This window comes from Helicoverpa armigera, chromosome 13 (assembly GCF_030705265.1).
Source record: "Helicoverpa armigera isolate CAAS_96S chromosome 13, ASM3070526v1, whole genome shotgun sequence".
Lineage (NCBI taxonomy): Eukaryota > Metazoa > Arthropoda > Insecta > Lepidoptera > Noctuidae > Helicoverpa > Helicoverpa armigera.
The window spans coordinates 3,650,517-3,678,481 of record NC_087132.1 but is presented as its reverse complement, the minus strand read 5'-3'; the positions used below and the strand labels follow the sequence as shown (position 1 = coordinate 3,678,481).

Here is a 27,965-nt window from a genome sequence, read left to right as displayed (position 1 = left end):
GCTGAGTTGTATTTAGAGTGGAAGATAACTCGTGGCTAAGATAGTATTATTTAGATGCTCGACGCTTTATTAATTGTGGCTGACTTAGTAATTTAGAAGGCAACATACATTTTTCTGGGCGAATAATGATATTAAAAAGAAGCCTGTTTAATTAGCACCCCTTTTATTTTATTTTTAAATATTAGTTTGTATTTGAAGACAAAATACCTAACTGTATTTTTATAAGAGTTATTTTTATATAAATTTAATACTTGAAGAATTGTTGAAGAGCATTTATTTTATTTAACTGACACCTCTATTTCATTCCTAACTCTACGGGAACTCCATGGGAACAGAACGGCTGGTCGTGATTGGTCGATCTTACAAAAAGACTGACCAATCAGAGAGAGCTTTCGGACAGTTGACAATTCGACAATTTCTCATCGATAGATTATAATATAGCGAAAAATAATGCGTTAAATTGCAATCAGATGTTACGGTTCACAATAATTCGACAGTTTACAATCTCTCGAGATAGATTGTAATCTAACGATGTTTGTAATCTTACGGTAACATATACATAATATAGATTTAAATTCTCATAATCCACATTACATAGGTTTCTTTCTGTTCGTTATTTTAATTTTTATTATTTTCTTCATTTTTAACCACGCATTTTGCTATACTTTATTTTCAGAACATCTATTGAATTTGAGAAATACTTATCGCAATAATCATTTTGGCCGTGCCTAGTAAAAAAATATTAGTTGTAAGCAAGAGGCAGCAATGCAGATTGCCTGTGTTTTTTCAAAAGGCACGAGACAAGAGTAAACTTTTCTTTCTTATTGATAGATTTCCCTCTATATACAGAAATCAACTTTATCACCAAACAAATATTGATACTCTTTACCAATTAATACTGTCTCTTTAATATTAAGAACGATCGGAAGATGAGGATTATATTAAGCTACTTACATATAAAATTACTACTATATTCGTTGGAACCTCTAATCTTATAATACAACAAGATTTGTCTATCTCTTTCTAATCTTACTAATAATCACAAGTGGCACTTATAGGGTTTTTTAGATCTAACCAATTTATTTTATTCAGTTAAGAGTGTAAGACGGCATAGAATTTTCAACCCAGATTATGTTTTGTATTTTCGATGTCGTTAGATCTTTTTATTCAGGTATTTTGGTCCTTTTCGAGTGTTGTATTGATGACCTACCTCACATGTAACAATGATCTTTTGACAGAAATTCGATAACATTTTAAAAATTGTATTATTAAAAGTCAAATATTTTTATTTCTGTCGATCACACATTCTTAACTGTATACGAATAATTCGGTTTATAATCATAAAACTACAATACTGTTTGCATGTTAACCTTCTCTGGCTTATCCTTGCCTCCTCTGCGGAAGTGTTGCTCGATCTCCGCGAGAGACTTACCTTTGGTCTCAGGCACCATGAACAGTACGAAGAAAAACGCCACTGCGCAGAAACACGAGTACAACCAAAATGTACCCGCTGATCCCAGTACCGCCTGAAGAAGACAATTAAATCAAACTTTAAATACATATGCCTATAAAAAGTCATTCGAAACATCAAGCTAGTTGCACAGTGAGAGATGGATAACGACCGTCAATAAACTGCGTAGACACTATATTTGAAAAAAAAAAGTGTTTACAATAGTTTTTTATACTAGGTACAAGTTATTTCTGAGAAAGTTGTACAGTCCAAGTGAAGCTTATAATGATGTATTTATAAATTATACAAAACAATTTTAGTACAACATGAGTTAAGTTTCGGCGGTCGGGATTTTGATTAAAAAAATATTTATTTATTACAATTACTTTAATTAATAGAAAAATATACAAGATAGGCTGATGGCTAGAATCGAACTGAACTAATACAATGAATAAAACAATAATATTCATAAAAACAATAGTATCAGGTAAAATGCATGCTTGCACAAAGTGCCTGGTGACGGTGCTGCTAACTCAGCGCGAACGACTGTTACGATGAGTTAACTCCTCCCTCCATAAGATAGAAGCAACTCTTGCTTCTGGCGGCGTCCTCGCTGCCTTTGGTGTCCTCTGGGATCTTCTTAGTTTTCCAGGTATACAGCTTCCAAGATGCTGCAGCGATCAATAAGAGATATAAGATGAGTGTGCTCCAGCTAGGCGTGGCTGCTATGATTGGCCAACTATAGTTGTCTGGTATTGAGATGTCGCCGGCTCTGTTGATAAGTTCATGGATGCTGTCTAGGGAGATATCCTCTATATGAAGTTCGAACTGTATTGGTTGTTCTGGGACTTGATGCTGCTCCGGTAATGGGATGACTTCGTTGATTACGATTGTGTCGGTGTGAGATTGCAGTGTCTTGTTCAAGACGTTCATCTGGCAGTCTTCTGTTAGGGTGGCGAGATAGATTCCGGATAACTTCTTGTAGTTTGTCTTCGTATTGCATTGTGTTTTAACTATTTCATCTTCTTTTAGGACGAGTAGCCAGTTGTTGTCCCCGATCTTCTGTACTTTTCCTCTTCTTAAGTTCATCTTAGCGTGGGTGCAATTTGCTCGGCGATGCTGGATGAGGGCTGGTATGCAGTCATCTGTGTCTTCGATTTTTCTGGTGTCCAGGAGTTTGCAGAGTTGGATGTCGTCGGTCAATGGCTGGCAGTCTTCTTCCAGGTAAGCGTACTCATCGTTACCAAGTGCAAGGTATTTGGATTTAGGAATAATAGTAAGGTTATTTTATTGGGGATAGAATAGAGATGAATAAGGTCATAGGTTTTTGGGATAACTGACGGAATTTCGAGAATAAAGTTGACTGAGTGTTCTGTACTGTAAGCTTTAACTTTAATCGACTTTTCTATCTTGTATATGTTATTAAGACTAATGCTAGCTACTGGATTAAAAGTAAACCTATTTTCTAAGTTTCTTAACTCTTCAATTAAATTCTGCGAACTTATAATACTAGGATGCATGGTGCCCAACTGAGCAAATGTCATAGCATCTTCTAACAACATTAACTTATCTATTATTATCTGTAAACTAAAATCTATCTGTACGTAAATATCTAGGAAATGTAAATGATTCGATAAATCATTAGAGTTAGTGGTAATATTTTGCAGCAAACTAGCCAAGTTTTTCTGGTTATTATTCAATTTTGTCAATTGTTTACTAAATTCATTGATTGTGTTATGTGCCAATACTAGTGATTTTCTTTGTGAAACCTCAACGGTTCTAACTCTGTTTCTAATATTTGCTATTTCTTCTTCAAACTTAGTGGCATCTTCGTGGTCAAGATTGCCAGTTATAGACTTAACTATAGTACCTAATCCATCTATAAGACCGCGACGCTTCCTAACTTGGGGCGTTAAGGACTTAATTTTCTTACCTATAATATCTAAACTATATTCTATTTGATTCCTATAAGTTTTATGTAGCTCTCCAGATGCTACATTCTCAGCTGCTTTAGTGCTTGCATATAAAGACATCAGCTGGATAGCTGTTAAGTGCAGATTGCTAATATTATAAACGCAAGCGAGACTAAAGTAGTTGTCCTGTTTAAGGAGTTGACCTTGTTTAAGGAGGAGGATACCGTGATCATTACCTACGTGGTCGATGGTTACGGTTGCTGTTGCGTCGAGCACGACGGCTCCTGCGATGAAGGTCCTGTAACAAGATGAGGTCTTCGTAGCAGCTTGAAATGAACTCTAATAGATTTAGAGTTCGGATGGTTACCTATTATTTCAGCCACATTATTTGGGTGAAGATGTATGATCTTGTAGGGCCCTTTAAAGACTGGTTTCGTCTTGTCACTGCGTGCTGACTTAGCTACCTGCTTATAAACAGTTTCTCCTACCTTGAACTTTATCTCTTCTGCTTCTTGATTGCGTTTGGCAATCACTTGCTCCTTGTTCTTGGACATGTGTGCAGCGATGCACTCTTGAACCGCCTCTGCGTTGGCGCGATGCTTAATAACATAATCTTGGTAGAACTCCTTAGGATAGTATAATTCTAAAGGGTTCCTAGAAGCTGTGTGTCCGAATAATAATTCGTGAGGTGTATAATCTGTTACTGAGTGAATAGCGTTATTATAGGCTATTATAGAGTACTTCATAATTATCTGTATAGGGTCATCTTTGTTGGTCATTCTTTGTATCCTTATTATTTCCGCTAAAGTAGAGTGTAACCGTTCGATGGGGGAGTTAGAGTTAGGGTTGTACGGGGTTGTAAAATGTATGTTAATATTATGAAGTGCGCATATCTCCTTAATAACGTCATTATCGAATTTAGTGTCTGAGTCCGTGGTTATCTTATTGGGCAAGCCTAATACTGAGAACACGCTTAGCAATGCTTCCGCTACGTGAACGCTACTGCATGCTGTTAATGGAACTGCCTGAGCATATTTAGAGAAGTTATCTATTATTGTAAGGAACGTTGCACCTCCTGTTGAGTAAAGATCCATAAATATATGTTCCATTGGTTTACGCGGTGTTTCAGTCAAAGATAAGGGTGGTTTTAAGGGGTTGCGTTCATATTTAGACCTTAAACAAGTGTCGCATTGATTAACAAACCTTTGAATGGTAAGTAGCATATTAGGCCAGTGATAATTTCTATGTAACTGCTTATATGTTTCCTGAATACCGCGGTGAATCGTTTTACCCTCGTGATATTTTTTGATTAATTCTTGTTGTTCCGATTTGTTTTCTACTAGAGTAACGCGTGTAGTACATTTAAATAACTTGGGACCTCTATCATTGAATATGGTTGTGTAAACTTTAGAAAATGCATGATATAACTCTTCATTATGAAAGTAACAGTGGAATACACGATCAGCTATGGTATGTTCTTTAAGAAATCTAACTATTTCTGACTCCGTATTATTAACTGGGATAAAAACATCTTTTACGACTACTTTTGAGTTAGTAGACCTATTATCTACTCTATATGTGGATCCGGGTGTCAACCTAATGTGAAACTGTTTAAGTTGCCTATCAATAGCATCTGAGATAATGGGTATACCTCTGTTTTCGTTGTCAGGCTGGGTATGTCTTGTGGATACTAATTCTGGTTCTACTGATACTATACTCATACTATCAGACTCCGTACCTATCCGAGATTCGGGTACATTTTCCATAGGTGTTGTCTCTGGTTGATTATCGGGCGTCTCTGATTGATTTTCAGCCTGCCTACGTGCATTATCAAATATTCTATTTATAATTTCGTCGTCATCATTATCATCAAAGTTTACAGCCAATGAATCCATACTACCGTGGAAGATCTTTACGCGTGAAAGAGCGTCTGCGTTGGTGTTTTGGCGACCCTTCTTATAGACAACTTTATAGTCGTACTCCGCTAGTTTTAAACGCCATCTAGTTAATTTAGAATTAGGGTCTTTTAGTGACATTAGCCACGTAAGAGGTCTATGGTCTGTGTAGATTGTAAACTTTCGACCGTAGAGATAGGGCCTAAAGTATTTAATTGCCCATACTATGGCAAGTAATTCCTTCTCTATTGTAGAGTATCGCGATTCTGTATCGGATAGAGTCCGGGATGCAAATGCCACTGGTTTGTCTGATCCTACTGTACCCTGTGATAACACTGCACCTAATGCTACATCGGATGCATCAGTAGTGAGAATGAATGGCTCATCAAAATCGGGATACTTCAATATTGGTGCATTGGTTAATATTTGTTTGCACTTATTGAAGGCTTCTAAGAACTCAGGAGAGTGAATGACTCTACTATTTTTCTTGAGACAAAGGGTCATTGGTTTGGTGAGTCTAGCGAAGTCCTGTATGAACTTTCGGTAGTACCCGACTAAACCTAGGAAGGCTTTTATTTCCTTCTGTGATTTAGGTAGAGGGAAATTGAGTACCGCTTTAATTTTATCTTTATTAGGTTTCAAGCCTTCGTCGGTAAGTTCATGTCCTAGGAAGTTAACATGCTTTTGCAAGAACTGAGACTTATCTAACTGGATCTTTAGATTATGTGTTTTAAATCTATCGAATACTTGTTTTAATTTTTCAATGTGTTGTTGTAGTGACGTAGATATTATTATTACGTCATCCAAATATGTATAAACGTTATCTATGCCTCTTAATATGTGATCCATAAGTCTTTGAAATGTACTAGGTGCATTTTGAGTCCGAAGGGCATCCTTAGGAACTCGTAATGTCCTCGTTCTGTGGTAAATGCGGTTTCTCTATATCATTGGGGTGCATTTCCACCTGATGATATCCGCTAGCAAGATCTAATGTGGTGAAGTATTGTGCACGCCCTAATCTATCTAGTATGTCATGGATGTTCGGTAGGGGTACTTGTCCTCGATGATACGGTCATTGAGCCGTCTATAATCGATTACAAGTCTCCATTTGACATTGCCCGCAGAATCGGGTTTTTTTGGTACAATATGTACGGGGCATGACCAAGGGGAAATGCTCTCTCGAACAACACCTTGCTGAAGGAGTTTATCGACCTGTTTCCGAATTTCTTCGCGCTGTTTTGGGGCTTGTCTATAGCTTCGTACAAAAACTGGTGTTTCGTCACTTAGTCTGAGCTCGTGTTTGACAGCATGTGTAAAGGTAAGTGGTATATCTTCCGAGTGGAATATCTCTCTATACTGATAACATAACCGGGTGATTTCGCGCCTCTCTTCGTCGTTCAAATGATCTACGCGGATTCTCTTAAGGTTCTCGGTTAATATGTGATCAATATCTGTTTGGACTTGCGCGGTATTTATAGCTAAGCTGTTAGGTCTATTTGCGTTCGAATATTGTTCTAATTCAATAGACGGGTTAACCGGGATATACTTCTTTTGATCGCTATAATTAATCACCGATGTTTTAAAAGTACCGTTTTCTACGTTGACTATTGCAGCCGGTGACGCCAATCCGTCTGACCAGATAAAATCATCATGAGAGTATTGTCCGTCTAAGTAGTTAGTTTTGACATTAACTATCTTTTCGCACCTAGGTTCAATGCTTATCCTAGGGGGTGGCTTAGTGAAATGTATAGGTATTTTCGCCGTAGATGTTTGTAAAACATTATTGTTTAAATCAATATTACTCTTAAGTTTTTGCAGAAGGTCTATTCCGATTAGGCCTTTATATTTGGGATCGAAATCGAATATAATAAACTTATGTGTTATATCGCTATTAAAAACAGGGGGTAACGGAAGGTACGCTACCTTGTCGTGTAGAGATAAGTTATGTGCGGTTTTAATTTGAAAGAGTTCTCTTTCTACGCAATACTCAAATATAGTACCTGTTATTACGTCGGTAGCAACAGCGGAATGACTCGCGCCTGTATCTATTAAAAACTTACCGTTAAACTCAGGTATCATGATATATGGTAGATATTTTTTAGATTGAAAATTGATCGATATTAAGTCCGGTTGTCTAGACTGGGGTCCTGGGTAAAATCCTGGTCGTGACTTATCTCTTGTTCGTCTATGTTCATGTTGGGCTCGAACGCTAAGTCGTTATTGTCTGTGACGTCATAATACTCACTGTCAACTGGGCCTTGTTGGTCCTGAGTATTCATCTGACTCTGAATATAAAATAACTCCTGTGAAGTAAATGGTTTTTCTGGCTTACCTGCCGTACGCATCGTGACGTCAGACGATACGGGCGTGAGAACCGGTGGCTTCGGAATGTTTGGTTGATTCCTAAAGTTTCCGCTTCTAAAGTTACCTGAACCGTTCTGTCTGAAGTTGCCTGATGCTGGTTTGTTCTTCCAGGGCAACATGGACTGTACCCACTGTTGTCGCTGTTCAGGGGACATGTTATTTTGTTGTGGCACAAAGTTGTTTTGTGGCGTAATAAAAGGGGCAATTGGTTGATTTATGAAGTTAGGCTGTTGTGCTACTGGGTTTCCTGTGTTGCGATGGGGGTTAGTTGATTGTTTAATTAACTCCTTTGGTTTCGCTTGAGACGTAGAAGGATTATTAAAATAAGTAGCTCTATTATATGCAAGCCTAGCCTCTTCTTGCCTAGCCGCTATGATAGCTGCCTCGAACGTATCTGGTTTAGCGATTCGAACGCCTAAAGATACGTGGAAGTCTAACTGGTTCACGTACTGCTCGATAACCATCTTCTCATAGTACGATTTATTTCCGTGCTCACCCACAGAATACAAAGTATCTAGTAGTTCACGGAGACGCTTGCCAAAGCTTTCAGCGTCTTCTGTCTTAGACCTACGCACTCGCGTCAGCTCCTGCATAACCTGTATCTCGTTACGTGGTTCACCAAGGCGTCTTATCAAAGCGCTCTTTATCGAGTCCCATGAATTAAGATAACCTTCATATGCTATTGCATCAACGGCGGGACCACTGAGCCTACTCTTAATTAAACAGAATAATGCTGGGTGTGAGCGATCTACTTCACTTGTTAACTGTAACAAGCTTTCTACTTCCCTTATATAGTAATTAAGTAATTTAGGATTACCATCATATCTTGGCATCAAATCAGCAATAAGTTTATACGGTTTGTAGTTAGCATCATAATCTCTGAGCGACATTGTACTACTTCAATTTACCTGTCTAGTGGCGCTTGTACGCAAGACAATAGAAGTGTGAAATTTAACACTTGGAATTTATTATCAGAATACTTAACGCTATTTATAATAACTTGTGGTTGCCAACTGCGATTTTAGCTTATAGACAGACACACAAATATCAACGTAAAATACACAAATTATAATAAGACAGGAAATAGAGCAAGGACACTTGATAAAACGAAGAGTACTTACCAAAGCAGCCACTGCATCTCCTGTCGAGTCGAGTCTCAGCCAGCGCAGCTTCCTCCAATTCTCCGGAGATCGATCTCGATGATTATAAAGGTGACCGACCGCACGATAGGTTCGTTGCGGATCGCGAAGGAACGATTTGGGAATCGTCACTCTCGATACGAAGAGTTTTATCCGAACTAAGAGCGTCGCGATCCTACCGACTGCGCCAGTTAAGTTTCGGCGGTCGGGATTTTGATTAAAAAAATATTTATTTATTACAATTACTTTAATTAATAGAAAAATATACAAGATAGGCTGATGGCTAGAATCGAACTGAACTAATACAATGAATAAAACAATAATATTCATAAAAACAATAGTATCAGGTAAAATGCATGCTTGCACAAAGTGCCTGGTGACGGTGCTGCTAACTCAGCGCGAACGACTGTTACGATGAGTTAACTCATGTTATAGGTAATGACGTATAGATGTTTTATGTCACGAAAGCGGATGAACCATACTTGTGTAAGTAAATGTACAAACACATTGTCTTTGTACTGACTCGGCGACTCGACCAATACTGAGCGCTCCCGAGCTTACGCATACAAAGACAATGTGCACGTACGTTTACACACACAAGTATGCCTCATCCGCTTTCGTGAGACGAACAATCTATGCATAGTATTAGTTAAGTATTTTTAAGTGCATTTATATTGTTTAAGGTACAATGGGGTTGGCGTATCCTTGTGGATAAAAACCCCCAATTAAAAAATAAAGATTAAAAAAAAAAAAAAAACTATGCATAGGTATTTGTATAGCATGCGCTATATATTGGAGACCAGGTATAGAGGTGGCATGCCCGATTGAGCGCTTCTAATTGGTTCCAGATTGTGAATCTTAACCACCCAGAGTTCTAAATCTAAGCTGCTCTTGTTGTGAGGTTGTATGTGTGGAAATATATATGTAGATACGCGGTTAAAGATATGGTATGTGAAAAATTAATATCTATGTTTTTAATATCACGTCCAGAACGGATTTATTTGATTGACTATGCTACTTGGTACCTAATAATGTTCGTGGAAATCTAAGGATGCTTAAATTTTCCCTATCGCAACAGCGTTTATGAAAACTCCAAAAACGATTCTTATATTTATTGAAATGAAAGCGAAAATGTTTACATTTGGCTTACGGATACTGATGATATGATATATAATGTTAATGTCTACTAAACCAATGTACTGCCTAAAATTAAGTTCCCGATGCTATTCCGAATCAGAACATTAAATACCCAGAAAATTTAATTTTCAATTAATAAACGTAGTACGCATTATTAATGCCAAACAACAAGCCGTGTGCACATAATAGTTAAAATATCCGTATTGTATCGAAACTATACATTATATTATGAGCAGCAATTACGATACAATTATTATTACAAACAGATCCTGCTTTCAGTAAGTAATTATATTCACGCTGATAACGAATGCATACAGAATGCTAATTACAGTTACAAAGTTATATGTTTCAGGTAATTAAAATTAAAAAATAACGTTTCAAATATGTTCAGCATTTCAATGAACTAACTGAATGTATTTGCTAGTCGTTCCATAAAACGGACAAAAAAGTAATAGTGTTCTACGGGACAAGAGTTACCGATTTAGGTGTGCCTTTCAAAAAGACACCATTCAAATCAAACCAAATACAGAATTATCTTTAAATATTCTGGACTCATACAGAGTCTGTTAGGCTATATAGGAACTTTATACCATACATTTTAAACTTCACTATATTGGTGACCCCCTTGTTCGAAACCTAGCTTGCTAAGGTGATCATTAACAAACATGAAGACTACATAATACTCACATCAAGAGCATGGTACGACTTGATGACGGAGAACATAGACAGCAAGTTGACAGCACTGGCCATCGCCGACAGCTGCGAGCGATACTGTGCCGGGAACAGTTCTCCTAGTAACAGGAACGAGAGACCAAAGGGCTAGGCAGATGATACTCACATCAAGGGCATGGTACGACTTGATAACGGAGAACATAGACAGCAAGTTGACAGCACTGGCCATCGCCGACAGCTGCGAGCGATACTGTGCCGGGAACAGTTCTCCTAGTAACAGGAACGAGAGACCAAAGGGCTAGGCAGATGATACTCACATCAAGGGCATGGTACGACTTGATAACGGAGAACATAGACAGCAAGTTGACAGCACTGGCCATCGCCGACAGCTGCGAGCGATACTGTGCCGGGAACAGTTCTCCTAGTAACAGGAACGAGAGACCAAAGGGCTAGGCAGATGATACTCACATCAAGGGCATGGTACGACTTGATAACGGAGAACATAGACAGCAAGTTGACAGCACTGGCCATCGCCGACAGCTGCGAGCGATACTGTGCCGGGAACAGTTCTCCTAGTAACAGGAACGGGAGACCGCCGAAACCGAGGGAGAAACCCAGCATGAATACCACTAGACTCGCTATAGGAAGGTACCTGTAAATAAAAGGCTTTATGAGAATCACGGAGTAAGGAAAGATGAGCTAAGATGCCATAATATGCCTCTAGTACTGGTAGCATGAATAAAACGATCAGTTACGAGTGAACTAAAGAGGCGATCAGGTTCTTTGAGACATCTTTCAACGATTTTTAGTATTAAAAAACCGGCCAAGTGCGAGTCGGACTCGTGCACGAAGGGTTCCGTAAATTACAGTTAAATCAACCTATCTCAAAAACTATAAGAGATACTTTGATCAAACCAAAAATCGTTGAAAGAGTTAATTAGCATGCATCACCTCTATTTTTTTTAGAATTTTATACCCCGTAGTTATAAAAATAGAGGGGGGGGGACATACTTTTTACGACTTTGAGAGCTGATATCTCAAAAACCGTTCACTTTAAGAAAAATGTTTTTTAGAAAACTTTATATCATTTTAAAAGACCTTTCCATTGATACCCCACACGGGTATGTACATCGAAAAAAAAAATTTCATCCCTCAGTTACATGTATGGGGGGCCCCACCCCCAATTCTTTTTTTTACTATTTAGTGTCATATTTTTGTAGCGGTTCATACAACACATATTCCCATCAAATTTCATCACTGTAGTACTTATAGTTTCCGAGTAAATCGGCTGTGACAGACGGACAGACGGACAGACGGACAGACGGACATGACGAAACTATAAGGGTTCCGTTTTTGCCATTTTGGCTACGGAACCCTAAAAATGGGGTCCAAACAATGATTGCACTCAATACTAATGAAAGGATAAAGGCTCGGTTTCACTTGTTACCTATAAAGTGTCAGTTAGTTATCTGATAGTTACTTAATGCTATCCGTCAAATGAAGGATGCTTATATAATTTCAGCCAGATATTGCTATTCGAGAGAGACCTATGAAACCATAACTTATAGTTTATCTACTAGCATTAACTATCAGATAACTTACTGAAACTTATCACTTATTACTTTTTGGTTTCACTTATCGGTAACCAGTGAAACCGGGCCTAAATGTCATGCATTTCCGCAAAGTAACCAAAGATTCTATAATTTAACGAGGTAATGTTCTAAAAATGACTCCTAAACAAATATTCGTTCATTATATCCTAAGTAAGTAATTACTCAATTCTACCTAGCTATTAATTGGCTATTCGAATACTACGAAGAAATATAGGAACGGTGTATTTGAGCCATTTTCCTCAAAATCTGAGATCTCACGTGCGGCCACGGGTGACGCAATAACAAGTGAAATGAGAGTCGCGGTGTTCGGCGGGACGCTCGACGCTAATTAATTGACAAACGTGTCCAGTGACCTATCGCGGCACTTTCCTTGTAAATGCCTGATAAATTGAACCGTTTGAGTTCCTTTATATCGTTATAGTGGTCATTGGCCTTTGTATTAATCCACGGTATAGGTCTATCACCCTTGAAGTAAGGTATGAAAGGAAGTCTTTATTAAGTTTCAGCACGTAGGTACATCTGTGTGCACCTTGATCATAAAGTCATACTTCCCTATATATTTAATTCAATGCAGTTTTAAATAAACGAAATATGAACGTTTTTTACCTTGTTCAAATACAACCACAAAAACCTTTTCCGAAATAAAGTTTTTCTAAGACCTTTAAGTCATTTCATACCTTGAAGTTTTCACATACACATTCAGTCTCTAAAACATTCTATAATAATATTTCAACAAAGTAAGTGCCACATATAAACAAAGATGTGGAAGAAGAAGACGTGTTACGGCGACTTCAAATAATTTTGGATAAGGACAGACAGGTAACGAGGAATGATGATCAAACTTAATTACCCAAGCCACGGAGATTCCTTCAAGTGGAAATAGAAGGCTGCTCCCATGGATGCCATGGAGGCACACATGACAGCTGCAGAGATCAGCAACAATGGTCTGCGGCCAGTTCGGTCTACCAGCAGTGTACTGACTCCATTGCTTAGGAGTTGTACCAATCCTATTATAATGGTTGCTGTCATCGCGTCTAATGTGCTACCTGAAATTGAAGAAGTTATTCCAATTTAAGGGCTAATTTAGAATGCCGTAATATCATGGATCAAAGTATAGTTTACAGCAAGACGGTTTAGGGAGTGATTATCATATTCATGTGTTAGTTCAAAGAGAATATTGTTAACTTCCTTACAATAGGGTTTCACATACATTTATAGGACTCCATCAAAACAGTTTTATCAGTTACTTTCCCCGAAAAAGACAGCATCGCCCACTATACCAGAACAAAATTATAAAACTATCCAAGCCATTCTCTTACAAAATCAAAGCTATAGCTACCATATCCTCAGAAACTCACCAGCATTCCTAAAGATCTCTACAGTGAAGAATATAACGGCATCTATGCCGCTGAACTGCTGGAACAGTAGCAAGGCGAACCCTATGATCATGGGCTTCAGCACCACGGGAGAGAACATCACTTTACGCGTAAACAGGCTCGGTGGTCCTGTTGGGGCTTCGGCTTTCCTGCAAACAATTCAATAAGTGTTAGGACTAAGGGCATTTTTTAAATCTCTCACTCATTTAGTATCTCATGAACATTTAACTCTGAATTAGACAATTAAACTGTCTGAAATACTGATGAATATTTGCAAGCCCTTCAAAATACATAATAGCCACGGAAGACACACGACAAAATACCTTAATCAATATTTTAAACGCATCTGTTTGTCTATAAAACTCATATAAAAGTATGCAATAAACCTTCATTAGAAATCATGTTTATTAATAAAGACAATCTGATCACGAGCTATCATTAATTAGTAATCAACAATTATTTGAATATCATATTGTGGTTGCCAAGCGATGTAAACAGAGATTTCAAAACGGTGCTAGATACAATTGCAAGCTTTTTCATCAAAAGTCCAGTTGGAGCGAAACCGACTACAAATTCCGATCGTGGCAATCAAAGTCGATTTTTGAAAGCTCTTACATATGCAATCGAAGGGTGGAAAATTGCCGAAACACGATAAAGCATTGATGCAATCAAAGTGAATTGCATATGTACCTAAACCCTGTGTGGCTGCATATCATAAAAGCTGAGAAGACTGAGAGCGGAATAATCGAATTAAGGCTATTTTTAGTGGGGTTTTGATTTTTGACACCTAATACAATATTGTTATGAAAGCACTTCAGCATAACCGACGGTAGTGTATATCTGTCTTACGACAAACAATCATTAGGTACCCATACTTATTCTGTTCATACATAGATGTTATACATCTATCGATGTGCGTGTTGTCCTAGAGATCACGCCATCGCTAATTATTTTGGAAGTTGTCGCATCATCCTCATCGATAACTATTATGTTATTGCGATTGACCTCATTATGTAGTACGCCACGTGACCGGTAGCAATTACTAGATGCCCTGCTAACCTCAAGCAAGGTGAAACGGTAACGTCTTTTTATGGAGTCTTGAAGTAGCACTTGTTTAGAGAAATCTAATTTGCTTGTGAAGAAAAGTACTGTCTAAAATCGATCGGTGAATTTGCATTTGAATTGACTGGATATAGATCATACTAGTACGCATATAAAAAGGTTAAGAATTAATCGAGATATAGATAAGTCGTATAAATGATCTCCTGAATTGATTCTTTCGTCGAACCATTTCGATATCCTTTCCTCACAATCAAGTAAAAAATACTGATACAAATTGCGAAACGGTAAATAGAGTAGCAAAAGAAGCAATACCATATCGTAATGACGGTAAAGAGCATAGTAATTAAATACTGCAGCATGCAACATGATGAAGTAAAAAGGAAATCGATACACAAAGTTCACAATAGCAGTAGGTATAAGGAAACAACATTTTAATTGCAGCAGTCTAAAGACCTAGAAGAAGTCACATGTCGTTATTTCGTAGACTAAGAGCCAGAAATTAACTTAGTTACTTCCAAAAGTCTCTCTGAACTTTGTCTGAATGCTGTGACGTCACTATTCAGTAATGTGTGGGAGTGTTCAAAGTTTCATAATTTGTGTACTTATACAAAAGTTTTTAGGTGTCAATCGGTGTGTTGCAATTTGATTTTGGTTAAGAATTGCGGGAAAAGTTTCAATGGGGTATTGGGTTTCCCGGGTTACTGTGTTGGGGTCAGAAATTAGTCGCTACATGGAAACACTGGTACTCAGCTGCAACCGGTTAGACTGGACGCCGCGCCGACCCCAACTTAGATGGGAAAAGGCTAGGCAGATGATGATAGTGGGAAAAGTATCTTACCTAATCTATTGAAAACTACGATATGTATGACTATGTATGATAAGTTTTTGGCTAAGCATGAAAATCTAGTACTTACTCCTGATTATCTTCCTTAACAGTAGCAGTAGCTCTTGCCGACAGATGCAACCACTTGATAGATTCCGACGCATCCAAACCCTTGGACTGCAGCCAAACGGGAGACTCTGGTAGAGGTAGGAGAACCACGAACAACGCCACTGCGGAGAAAAGAAAACAATTTGTATGGATAATTTTAGCCAAGTAATGACTTCGTATTTCAGTGAACTATGCGATTAAGTAGGTATATTTATGCCGACACTGATGCATAAATAGCTCTCTCGTTATTAGTGAAATAACTAATAGATTTGGCTACCGCTGGAAACTCTAGTATTAGAAAGAATAAACACATAGGTAAGTATGTTTTGTTTGTCGCAAATAGATCTTTTTGATGGACGTATCACGTAATATAATATTCATAGTATAAAAAGGTGAATTACCACAAAACACAGCGGACAGGAAGGCGAGGTATCTCCAGTAGAGCCAGTTGCCGGCCACGTATGATATCAGGATCCCCAAAGACATGGACAGGGTCGGCAGTGATCCTAGCCGACCGCGAATCTCAGGGTCGCAGCATTCACTCACCTTTAATACAAATGTAACTTATTACTAGACAAACTAGAACATCTTTCTATATGATAATGATATAATATTTGGAAATCTCATAAGTATGTACATAAAGTACAGCTGCTGCAAAAAAAAAGATAATTTACGATATTCATCGAAATATAAACAAAATATGAAAACCATTGCAATAGTGTTTACAAAGAATTTAATAGAATTCAATGAAACATCACACGGAGTTATCACAATAATGAATAAAAACTACAAAAACAACAAAGCGAAAATGCAGTTATTTTCACCCTTTCAAGAAAATTAATTAACAAGCAAGAGTATATGAAAATATTTACAAAATATCCAACACACTCCTCAGAGCCAAAGAGTATTCTCTTATTCTTTATTAATTAATCCATTTGTTTTGTTTTTTATATGCAACCAATATTTACTTAAAGAATGATCATAAAAAACAAATAATCATTGGTAAGTAATTAATTTATATCTATAAATTATTTATAAGCGTGACATGAGATAACTTTGAAACATAATGAATGATCGTCTATATTAAGAAGTCGGTTAAACAAAGTAAGATATTGTTTTCCAATGCAACGTGGTGAACTAACCCTATACAACAATGATCCAAACACGAGAGGAGGTCAGATCGAGTCATATGACTGTGGATTAAACACGTATTTATTATATTTGCGCAAATTATATCATCTAATGAGTTTAATGCGCCGTGAATACTACATTTCCGCTTGTTTTATGGGCTGGTGAATTCGCGTCAATACTTTATTTGTATTCATGTTTATGTTCAATTGAATATTATATCTAAGCTACAGTTTTGACTTACAAATATGTAGTATGAATCTATGTGTGATTGTTACTCAAGAATTGATTTATTTATATGCACAAGCGAATAGTTTTCATATTTATAAAGTAGTACGCTAAGTAATTCTATCGAGACGTGGGCATACATAGATATTATAGTTATACGAAAAAAATACACGTTACTAAATAATAGATAGCTACTTACATAAACTTGCGCTGTAGCCAATACGAAGCCAACTCCGACTCCTGTGATGATTCTGCCCACCAGCAGCAATGGGTAATACTTGGCAAAACCCAGGATTAGCCACGCAGCCACCCAGATAGGAGATGTGAGCTGCAAAGTGCGCTTGCGACCCAAACGTTGCATTAGAGTTCCGGATATCATGCTGCCTAGGAAAGCGCCCAGTGGTGGAATAGCTCCTGGGGAATTGAAGGCAAAAATTTGTAATTATACTCTTGTAAAAGCAATGACGATATATTTTTCATTAACCTTGTATGCACAAAGGAATATAAATAACTAGAAATAACCTTAAAACAATAACATAAAATGTTTTATCTGCTATTATTGATGATAGGATGACAACCTTTTCATGGAACAAATATAAATTTTCTTTAAACGTTGTCTTTAAACGAGGTGATAATGAATGTTACAATGGTACGATCCCGGAATCTTTCGGCACATGTGATCGCCCATAAAGGTTACCGTTTCGAGGATTCACCTTTAGTAAAAAAATAAAGATATTAGTAACTAATTGCAATCAAATACTTTTCCTTAAAACACCGAATATAACTACAATGAAATGAGGAAGTTTGTCTACCATGCAAATAGCAAGTAGCAACAATGCAAAAATAGATGCTAGGATGTGATTGCTTCTAAAATTAAGGTGTCTGCCCACACATCCAGTCCTTGTGCTCAGCTCAACCAACCGCCGCCTACTCACTGTTTAACTTCCGTAACTAACCAAATTGTCTTAGCAGCAAAATGAAATACACGCAAAGGATTTATTTCTTGACTTTGGGCGGACCTGGAATTTTGCTAATTTTCTTCAGCAGTAGTGTTATCCGAAAATGTATATGTGTATTTACATACTGTAGAAAAATGGACTTGGCAACTATGACCATAACATATCTAGGTACATGTCCGTCGAATGCACTTTAACACAATCTGCATTTGGAGGAATATTTTATTTTATCCGGTTATTTTTAATGCATAAGTCAAGAATAACATAACACATTGTAATCTATAAATACTCATCGTGATTTCTAGTCCTTTAATGAAATTGGTCACAGAACATCTTACACATTTGATTGGTTTTGCGATCTCCTTAGTCCTTACCTATCCATGATTTCTGTTCACTGGTCTGTATGATATCCGGATCGGTGGCCTCGATGGACGGGATCGCGGAGGCGGAGTAACCCCTCACCAATCCTATGATTAGAAATGACAGCGATGCGCCAAACGTCAGCCATAACTGTAACAAGGATGAATATGAATGTCTCCACTTAGACCTAGGTCGTTCCAAGTTCCTGAATTTTGTATCTGGATATTTCTGTTCCTAACTGACTGTCTCTTAGGGTACTTTTATTCATTTCCATCATTTGTATGGATTTCTACATTTTATAGTTTATGTTGGCTTTTGGTACTCAACGATAAATTATTGTGTAGTTAAGTGTTTGCACGGTAAGCACGGACACGAAGTGTAGGTTTACCAAATAATTTATTGGGCATATTATAAGGTACTCGTAATTTTTTTTTTTTATTTTATGATACAAAATCAAATCCTGTAGGAACAATATAACTGTCCACATTTTTTTGGAATTTGGCGTTTCTCTGCATGTTAACCGGATGAGCGTTCAGACTATAGCCAATGTTCGAGATGAAATACAAAGGTGCTTCGAATTTTATTACAGTATATGTCTATTTGTGATAACCCATTTTTGCTACATATTTAAAGGATAGAAAGGAAAAAAAATATAGCTTAAAAAACTTTAACTGGTTCTAAAACTAAGGGGATTAACGTTTTCCCTTTATAAGTATATTTTTTACTGTGATACAAAAAGCTTTTAAAAACCCCCTACAGGCTTTAGTGCTAGAAACCGTATAAAATACTCCATATAGATAGTGGAATTCCTGAAACGTCGAATTCATGATAATCCTCGCATTCCAGGAACAGTGTTTGGCCTAATAAAAACTCGACCCGTAATCAGATCTCGATCAAATAGATAAATTCCCAAAACCCCCTAGGAACTCCACTAATAGATATAATCTTTTAGCTCTTGATCAAACACGAGGTATCTAGTACCTCTAGTATTTTTCCTAAATCACACCCAGCATGATCCAACAATTTAGTCTCGGAAGTCCTCTACCTCTATAACGTTCGTGGGAACCAAAACGTAAGTATATTGCATTGGGTAGGTACTGTAGGTAATTCTTATGCGTCCTCATGAGCCTACGCGATCAGAAACACAATTATTTCTGAAAGAGGTACTAACACACTTCCACAAAGAAGTGTTTTAATTAATTAAAATGCAGTTACACTCATTAGGATATTCTAATGGAAAACTTATACCTAATTCTTCTTGAGTTGTAAATTGTATTATATTCTTGCCGATTAGCAAGACAAGGAACGATAATAAAATTACGATCCGCTGCAGATTGTGTAATGTTTCAACGGTTCATCCCCGCGACGGTCACCAGTCAAAATAATGACCGGCAAATTACATAACTTGTTTAATAAATTGATCCATTTGCCATTCATGTCGCTATTTCAGTATTATATACAATTGGGTGCATCTGTCCGTGGCGTGACCGACGGAAGAGGGATATCACGCCACGTGATCGCGTTTAAAACGATTCACGTGTACTAGCAGCTGTATCATTCGCGTGACAACCTTTCCACACAGATTTAAACTTTATTTTAAATGAACAAGAACCTTTTTATCATTTTGTGAATTACCTATTGGTAAAGGTTTTCACCGTTTGATCAGCATTTAGTTACTGCTATTTATTTGCTAATGTCCGACCGTCTTCTCTCTATCTCATCGATACCAGTTGAACATGACTAATCAAAATTTCAAACAAGTTTATAATATTATGAACAATATCTCGATATATTTTGATGCGCATTTTGATTAGGTATAATAGCATGTCCTTAATATTTCCAAGGTTAGTTACCTTCAATAACAAAAATCGAAGGAAGCCAATGCGTTTCCAAATTTTGGCATTGAGGTTGTGGCACTCTACACACTACGGCTTTTACAAGAATAGATAATATATGTATAGAATATAGTAAAGCTATAGCTAAACCTTCAAAAGCCATAACAATCGTGAGCATTGATTCAAGCACGTAGCAACGCGAGGTTCAAAAGGTGCATCTTAAACTACACGGTGTATTTAGTAATACCATGAGATTTCCAAATACACCATCATGTAAGATTGAAAATTATGCGTGGGTAATAATACAGAGTTCGTAACCTCATTGTAATACACAGGTTATTTAGCCTATTGTGGTCAGTCATATTTTAAGTCAGCTACAGCCTTACAGAATGAAACTAAAGGCTATATTTTAAATGTAGGTACCTAAATGAATCAATATAAATAAATGCCAATTATGAAATGAACATAAATAATTCCATCCTTAAAAAACGTAAACAAGAACAGGTGATGCAGTTAAGATTTATTAGGTATCTGTTTTATTAATTTTAACTTTATTACGCTACGCCACTCCTCTATTGCACCCACGTACACAGGGATAATGTAGCCTTCTTATTGAAAGAACTTGTGTAATTTGTCCAGCGATTCAAGTGTACCCATTACATACAAACTTTACCACTTTGTGATATTAGTGTACTCGTAACTGTTCCTTACGAGGTTAGCTAAATGTTTTACTCACTAAACTCTCATTATTATAATTGGTAATAAAAGACGGGACTTGTTTTTTCAGTCTTAACCTTTTATATCTGTCGTTGTATTTACATAGGTACTTCAAATAACACACGTTAGTTCATGCATCTATCCAAATACTTCCTAGACAATTTGTTAAATGTAGAAAAACTACAATGAGTGATTACATCATTAAGTTGCGGATGTCAGCGTGATAGACATTAGACAAGTACATTGAAATAACTAGATGCTAGCCGCGGTTTCACTCACGCAAGTCCCAGACTGCCTGCAATTGGGTAAAAGTGGCCTAAGTCCTTTTAGAGGCTCTGGACTAATGCTGTACCCATTTAGATCAGTTCGGTCTGATCGTAGAATACTTAATATGCAAAGTTAAAAGCATTACCGTTGAAAGATTCGAAAGTGTAAAATATACGATTGCATGTTTGTAACTTTGCTCGCTATACCTATAGGCTATCTACGTGTACATAAGGCATAGATTGAAATATGAGATAATACGACATCACACAAAAAAAAATTGTGGAACTTTATGAGGTGACTTTCCCAGTTAGTAAAACCTTAGGCAGCAACAGTTATTGTATGATGACTATTAGGTAACCATGGCATTAGGAGTAGTAAGAAAAAACAAAGATTTGTTTGCCAAATATTTCAAAACCGGTTATTCCTCGCGAGATGTTCACTGTTTGCCATTAGAGATCGCGGCACTCAATAAACTAATTAGATTCATACAATACAATACTATGCCGAGAATCGTGATAAAAACAACCGCACCGAAAAAAAATGATTGCCAGAGTCCATTCAATTAGAGGTTTTTTTTAAATTCCTACGTTAAGGAAGCGACTGAATAAAAGTAGGAAATAAGGAATACTTCTTGCCTTTGCATTTCAAAAATCTTAATTTATGAAATTATGTCCTAAAACAATAACGAAAGATCTGATTTTGGGTTACAATGGCATTTACAATGTTTCTTTTCCTTATTAGGTATATTGTAGAGGTAAGTATGTCTTAAAGACTACCATACTTTAATACCGTAACTTAATACCTACCTGTTTTTATTTTATTCTCAGACACATAGGATAAATATAAGAATAAGGAAAAAGTGTTACTCAAAAGACCTTTTTGTTCTCATTTTCATCATCATTGCGCAAAAAACCTGATGTTGCACTAAATAATTTGGGATCAATGCCAATGCCACCTTTCAGTCATTTAATTCCGATATAGCTCAGTTTCTTTGCAGGAAAAAGTTTATAAACAACAACAAAAATCATTTTTTAATTATTTTCAAAACTAAGGAGTAAAAAACGTAAATGTTAGAACCTTTCTTTCTGCCTCAACCACTAACCACTTCGAAACCCTTGTACACGTCTGCTTCTCGTTCTCGTAAATGCCTTGTACAGCGAATGCTCCAAGCTACATAATAATACAAACAAACATTCACTTAATTCCATACAAGCATAACCGCGACACGCAAAAAAGCCACAATCGTACCATTATCAAGCCTCAAACAGTAAAGATCAAGGAATAAATTCTTCATTCCTTTCTAAATAAAACATATGCCTATTTTGAATGGTGTCGGGTAAAAATGTTTTATTGTTTTGTGTATGCGTTGATGAAAGAGAGCAGATAGGTAAGGATGTGCCCGACTATATAATAGTCATTTCCAAATGTTGCACATTAATACTCCTAAAAAATCTTATCATTAAATCTCACGAATCTATTATCTATCGATATATATCGTAAGACATAATCTACACTTGCGATCAATATCAATATTTATAACACCTAATCAAAGTTACGCCCTAGACCACCTTTGATTTGATGTTGATAAAGATGTATATTTGACAGTTAATCAGCAAATCTTCAACTATCGTTTATTTTATTTTATCAATCTCAGATATTGAGAAAATCACATCAACAAATATTTTCCAGCCTCAGTTCTGACTTACATTATGCATTCATAAGTGAGAATTAAAATAACTAAGATTAATAATAAGTAAGTAGTAGTTCTTGCTAAAAATTGTTAGGTAAGTACCGAGTAACTAATTCGTAATTTTATAACATCAAACTACGCATAATATTTGACTGACCAATTAAATACCCAATTGGTACCCAATGTATCGCTATAAGGGCCAGCTTATTTTACCCTCCACAGCATATACATACAGTCTATGGTACTACTAACGCCCCGTTAGAAAAGTTACGGCAACGATGACTTGAAAAATTTGAGTTCCGTGATAAGTTATAAAATAACCAGTTTAGCTATATAAACCGTAAAAAAAAATAACCGGTCCAAGAATTCTTTTTTTAAATTTAATAGGTCAAAATGTGATTGGATGTTTTATTTATTTATTTTTTTAAAACAAACGCGTCATAAATTTTTGAAGTTCAAGGCTACTTTTATTGCGCAATATGCAGCATTTTTTCATTCTTTAAGTACAATTATTTATTCCAGTGTTGTGCAACAGGTTTGGACACCCGGTACTATGTGGCTATTTTATAAATTAGCTAAAGGTTTTTAAATACACTAATTAAACGATGCAGAATAAACTATTTCTTTTTTTTACCAATAATGAAGTGCAATAGTGCGGATGATTTTTTTTGAAATTTAAACTTTAGATCCTATGGAACATAGATATTATTTAACTATAGATCAGGGTATCTTGGTATCAGGGTTATTTTCGAGTCTGACTAAATGGAACCATTGCCTTTTCAACATCCACAGTCTAGTTACCACGTAACATGAGACCCACTTATAAGATAGTCTTACCAAGGTAAGACTGGTTGTCGAAACAACATCAACTTGATTTGTTACATTCGAATTGTAGACTGTGTTTATATGTTTCAAACGGATCACCAATTAAGAGAGGCAACAAAAGCCTACGGGAAGTTGCGAGCATAAAGTCTTATTTTAAAATAAAAACTGAAACGAGAATTCGACCTAAACGCGTCACGATAACGAAACCTGTTATTTTTCGAAAAACATCGAAGGTGCATTCTTTATCAAAGTGTCAGGGACTAAAAACTGATGTTCCTACCACACATACCTACGAGTTTTTTATAGGCAGGGATCCAATTCGAGGGATCCAAATACCTTGTAGAATAACGAGAAATTACTTTATAAATATGTATAAACCAATTAAATAATCATAATTACGATAGGTACTTGATTTAAGGCAGGCACAAAAAAATGTGACGTCAATCTATAAAGGTTCTATTAACACACACACAGACATCCAATTCAAGCTCACACACATCATAATAATGAGCCTAATAATTTGTAGATGGGTACTGCTGACTATTATTACTATCTTCACTCAATGTTTTTAGTACATTGGACATAGCATAGACATAGTATATAATACACTCCATTTACCTAAATTCCTATTCTATGTATAAATATCTCAATCGAAGAAGATACCTATGCCAGACCGATTCATCATAATCATCATCATTGTTTTTCCTTGTACCTTTTTAAGAAATCCCTCTACTGAATACTGCCTTCGATTGCTGCAAGCTTTGCTCGGTACTGCCAATTCACGCAAATCGTAGATAATAACGCAGATAATTTTCAGGTGACCGATAACGTAAGATTTGTGATATTTACAAGTACCTAAGTGAGATTAATCTTAAAATCAGTATTTTGCAACAAACAAGTGAATAACATCATCAACATCACAGCCTTTTTCATTATCAGACTCCTAAGCACATGCCTCCTCTCACACAGTGAAGAATCGAGCGTTAATCTCCACGCTTGCTCATTGCGGATTGGTTATTTCAGACTTTATAGTCCAGATTTCCTCGTTAGTGTCCAAGATATACTTGGGAAGACATACAAACTTTAAAAAGTTGCATTGGTATATGCCTGACCTGCAATGTAACCCACACCACTAGGCCACCACGACCGAAACAAGCGACAGTACGTCAGTAACATTGGTGCAGATATTAGCATACGTGAAAGTAGCCATTGCAAATATCCTTTTGTTATCAGTCATACACTTTACGTAATATGTTTGAGCTGTCCACTATGGTTACTCAAACTAGTATGACCGGGTTAGCCAGACCTGTTACAGTCTTTTTTTTGCATCGGCTATTTGTATACATTGATTGTTATATTACAATATATTATTGTGACTTCTATAGGCGTATTGACATGAGGTCTGATCTTCTGTAGGGATAAGTAAATGCTTTGTTGTTAAATCACACGTATTTAAATGACAACATATGAACGTGCTTTGAAACATCTCTGTCTCAACCTACCGTGGAAAGCCAGCCTAATGTTACCTACAGGTTGGTTTTTATAGCAGTATTCCACCAAAGATAAAAACATTTCTACGCTTTCAGCGCGGGTACAATTTAGCGAACATTAAAAAAAAATGCGCACGGTTTGTTAGTATCTGCTAGATTGAATAGACCAGAAGAAACTTGTGTGAGTCACTGTACCGCACAATCAAGCATACCGGTAGAATCCTGCCTTTACAACTCATTGTGATTTTGTCAATACTGATACAATGCCAGCAAAGGGAAATGAAATGTAATCCTACACCGCGTAACGACCGACTCTGCTTCCAATTAGTTTAACAGTTTCACGGTTCACTGATTAATCGCTAAAAACGTTTAAGTAACATTTTTATTTAATTATAATATAAAAATAAAAGTTTTAAGGATCCGTACTAAATTAGCGGCATTTTTAACTCAATTTACACAGGCTTGATGACATAAAATTGGGAGGTTTTTAATTCAAATATTCTAGATTTTAAGAAAATTATTTTTCTCTGAACATACCTACTTAAGTGAAGATATCCTATCGATTCGGAAAACTGAAAGCAAACCATCTAGTTTCATTGCTAAACCTGTTTTGACCTTGTGAATGAAAGAAGGAATCGATCTGGCTTGAACTTGTCCTACTTTCCAAAGAAAGTTGCACTTACCAGCAATGCAAATAAACGAAACCGATTTTTAAGCAAGTGAACTTTGTTGTGGATAATAAATTAACAAATTAGTTATTTTATTTACTGATTGAAATAAAATTTGTAAAAAGTACTCTTTACTAAACTTACTCAATTTTTCGGGGATTAACAATGACAGTGTACACTTTTTTCTTATTAAACTAGTCACTAGGTAAGTAACACTTGGTATTCAAAATAGACATCAAATCCATCACTCATAATATTCGATCAACCGTTATGTTTAAATCACAATGCTGTCGAAATGTTTCCGATCTACACACCAGCGGCAATACTAATTGATTTCGTTATCTCAACGCTCATTCAAAAATAAACGACAATTCATAACACTGCACTAAAACTGCACACGGAAATCGACTTACCTGTTTCAATAATGCTGGCGATATTTTAGTCATGCTGAGCTACAGCAGTGCTGCTTAAAAAACTGCTGATTATAACAATACACCTACTATCAAATTATTAGCACTGTTATTGTGGGGCTCATAAGAACGTATGTATATCGTACATGTAGTTCGGAACAACCGACGACCGATTCCTCTTGGCCGTCAAGAATGACTGTACAGATACTAGTCTCCTACCACCTGTTTTGATTACAATCTGCGCAAACGCCTGATCATGTGAGATGATCCTCCATCAGCGGCCTGATAGCCTTGGTGCAACAACCTCGACAATTGATTCTAACTAAAAAGAACCGGTTCAAAAAATGTGACATTATGTATATCAATACAATAAACATAAACAATTGGTAACGCGAATTAGTTTAATTCCTTACGCGGCATTTAAGCTAAAATAATTCATCTACCTAGCTAACATATATAAAGTAAATATCATCTTCGCAGTGACTCATCAATATATTATATTTACATTTTTAGGATAATTTTATTGCATAACTTTCAGAACAAGATATAAATATGGAAATTAGTTAATAATTATGCAAATATTCACCAGCAAGAATATTTATCACTATTTTATCACTACGTGGGCTTCCAAACACTACGTGCCTTTGGTCTGGTGAACGCAAGCGCATCTGCTGAGCATGCGAGTTTGGATTCAATTTCTGATTTAATTAGGCAGTTTGTGGCAACATATTTCTCGCATAGCTTAAACGTGAGATAATTTTCTGAACATTGTTATTTAATAACCATACATTATTATCTATAATAACAACAATGCGTTGAAATTGCTTAACAATTGATAACGAGTGGTGCAACTAGGGAGACGCCTATGAGTATTGCAATGTGATAAGCTGTATTGATATTTCATAGCATACTATCTTTACTTCTAATAAATATACGGATATGGAGCTGTCAAGAATTTTAATGTCGCTTAAAACCAAAATTAGCAATAAGAATATTTTTTGTCTCCCCCAACAAATGAAAGTCTAGACAAGATATGACTATTATCTCCAATGTCCACTACGTTATTGACATATTTAGGATAACATTTGATGGTATACCCATATATTAGTTTAAAATAAAGCTGATTGATTACTCATAACAAATATTAAATGAAAAGCTCGTCAGTCACGTGAGGTGACCTCTGTTTTATTTACATTACTCTTGTGTAATCCGAAGTTACCACAAAATGCGGCAGTAGTGTTCACAAGCGATGAAGCCGGTATTAAAGTAAATACACATTAAGCTAATAAAGATAATTCTTAAATCATTTCCTGAGTAAGACGACAAAATTAAGATATTGAACAAAATTAAGATGTTTGAATACGACGTATGTTTATCCAAAATGTAATCAACACATGAAAAATAGTTATGACGGACAGAAAAAATGCCTAACAAAATGTTACAAAATATACCACATTTAATCGTAAGTATTGTGGTTTCTGTCTACATAATTATATCTCCGAAAGCGCCTACATTTTGCATATTTATTCTAATGAGTCATTTCAGGCGCCTTGCTTAACATCTGGGCAGGAATATAACAGACTCGAGCGCCATTAGCTGTGTAAGTAATGTGTTTAATTTAGGATAATAAATACTCAAATCACACATATTTGATAACCTATAAGATATAGTATTGATCCTTTAATCCCGATCTTAATGGGAAAATACTTTACTTGGCCACTCTCAGGGCACGTGGTTTTTAGTACGCGGAAAGAAAACTTATCGTCTTAAAGTTTTTACACAGTTAACATAGGTGCCTTCTTATGTATAACAAGTTTCTCAGTTGTATAAAGTTTAGTA

General features: G+C 36.3%; 1 protein-coding gene across 1 annotated transcript; it reads right to left on the bottom strand.

Annotated features, from left to right (window-relative positions):
• Nucleotides 1–840: 840 nt before the first annotated feature.
• LOC110384410 (facilitated trehalose transporter Tret1-2 homolog) lies at nucleotides 841–26,352 on the bottom strand. Its single transcript, XM_064037431.1, has 9 exons — nucleotides 26,130–26,352; nucleotides 18,239–18,374; nucleotides 17,108–17,322; nucleotides 15,954–16,098; nucleotides 15,536–15,674; nucleotides 13,542–13,708; nucleotides 13,034–13,229; nucleotides 11,039–11,222; nucleotides 841–1,526 (listed from the first exon to the last, which is right to left on the bottom strand). Exons 1-9 carry the CDS (start codon nucleotides 26,160–26,162, stop codon nucleotides 1,347–1,349), a joined length of 1,395 nt encoding a protein of 464 aa, XP_063893501.1. The 5' UTR covers nucleotides 26,163–26,352; the 3' UTR covers nucleotides 841–1,346.
• Between the last annotated feature and the right edge of the window lie 1,613 nt (nucleotides 26,353–27,965).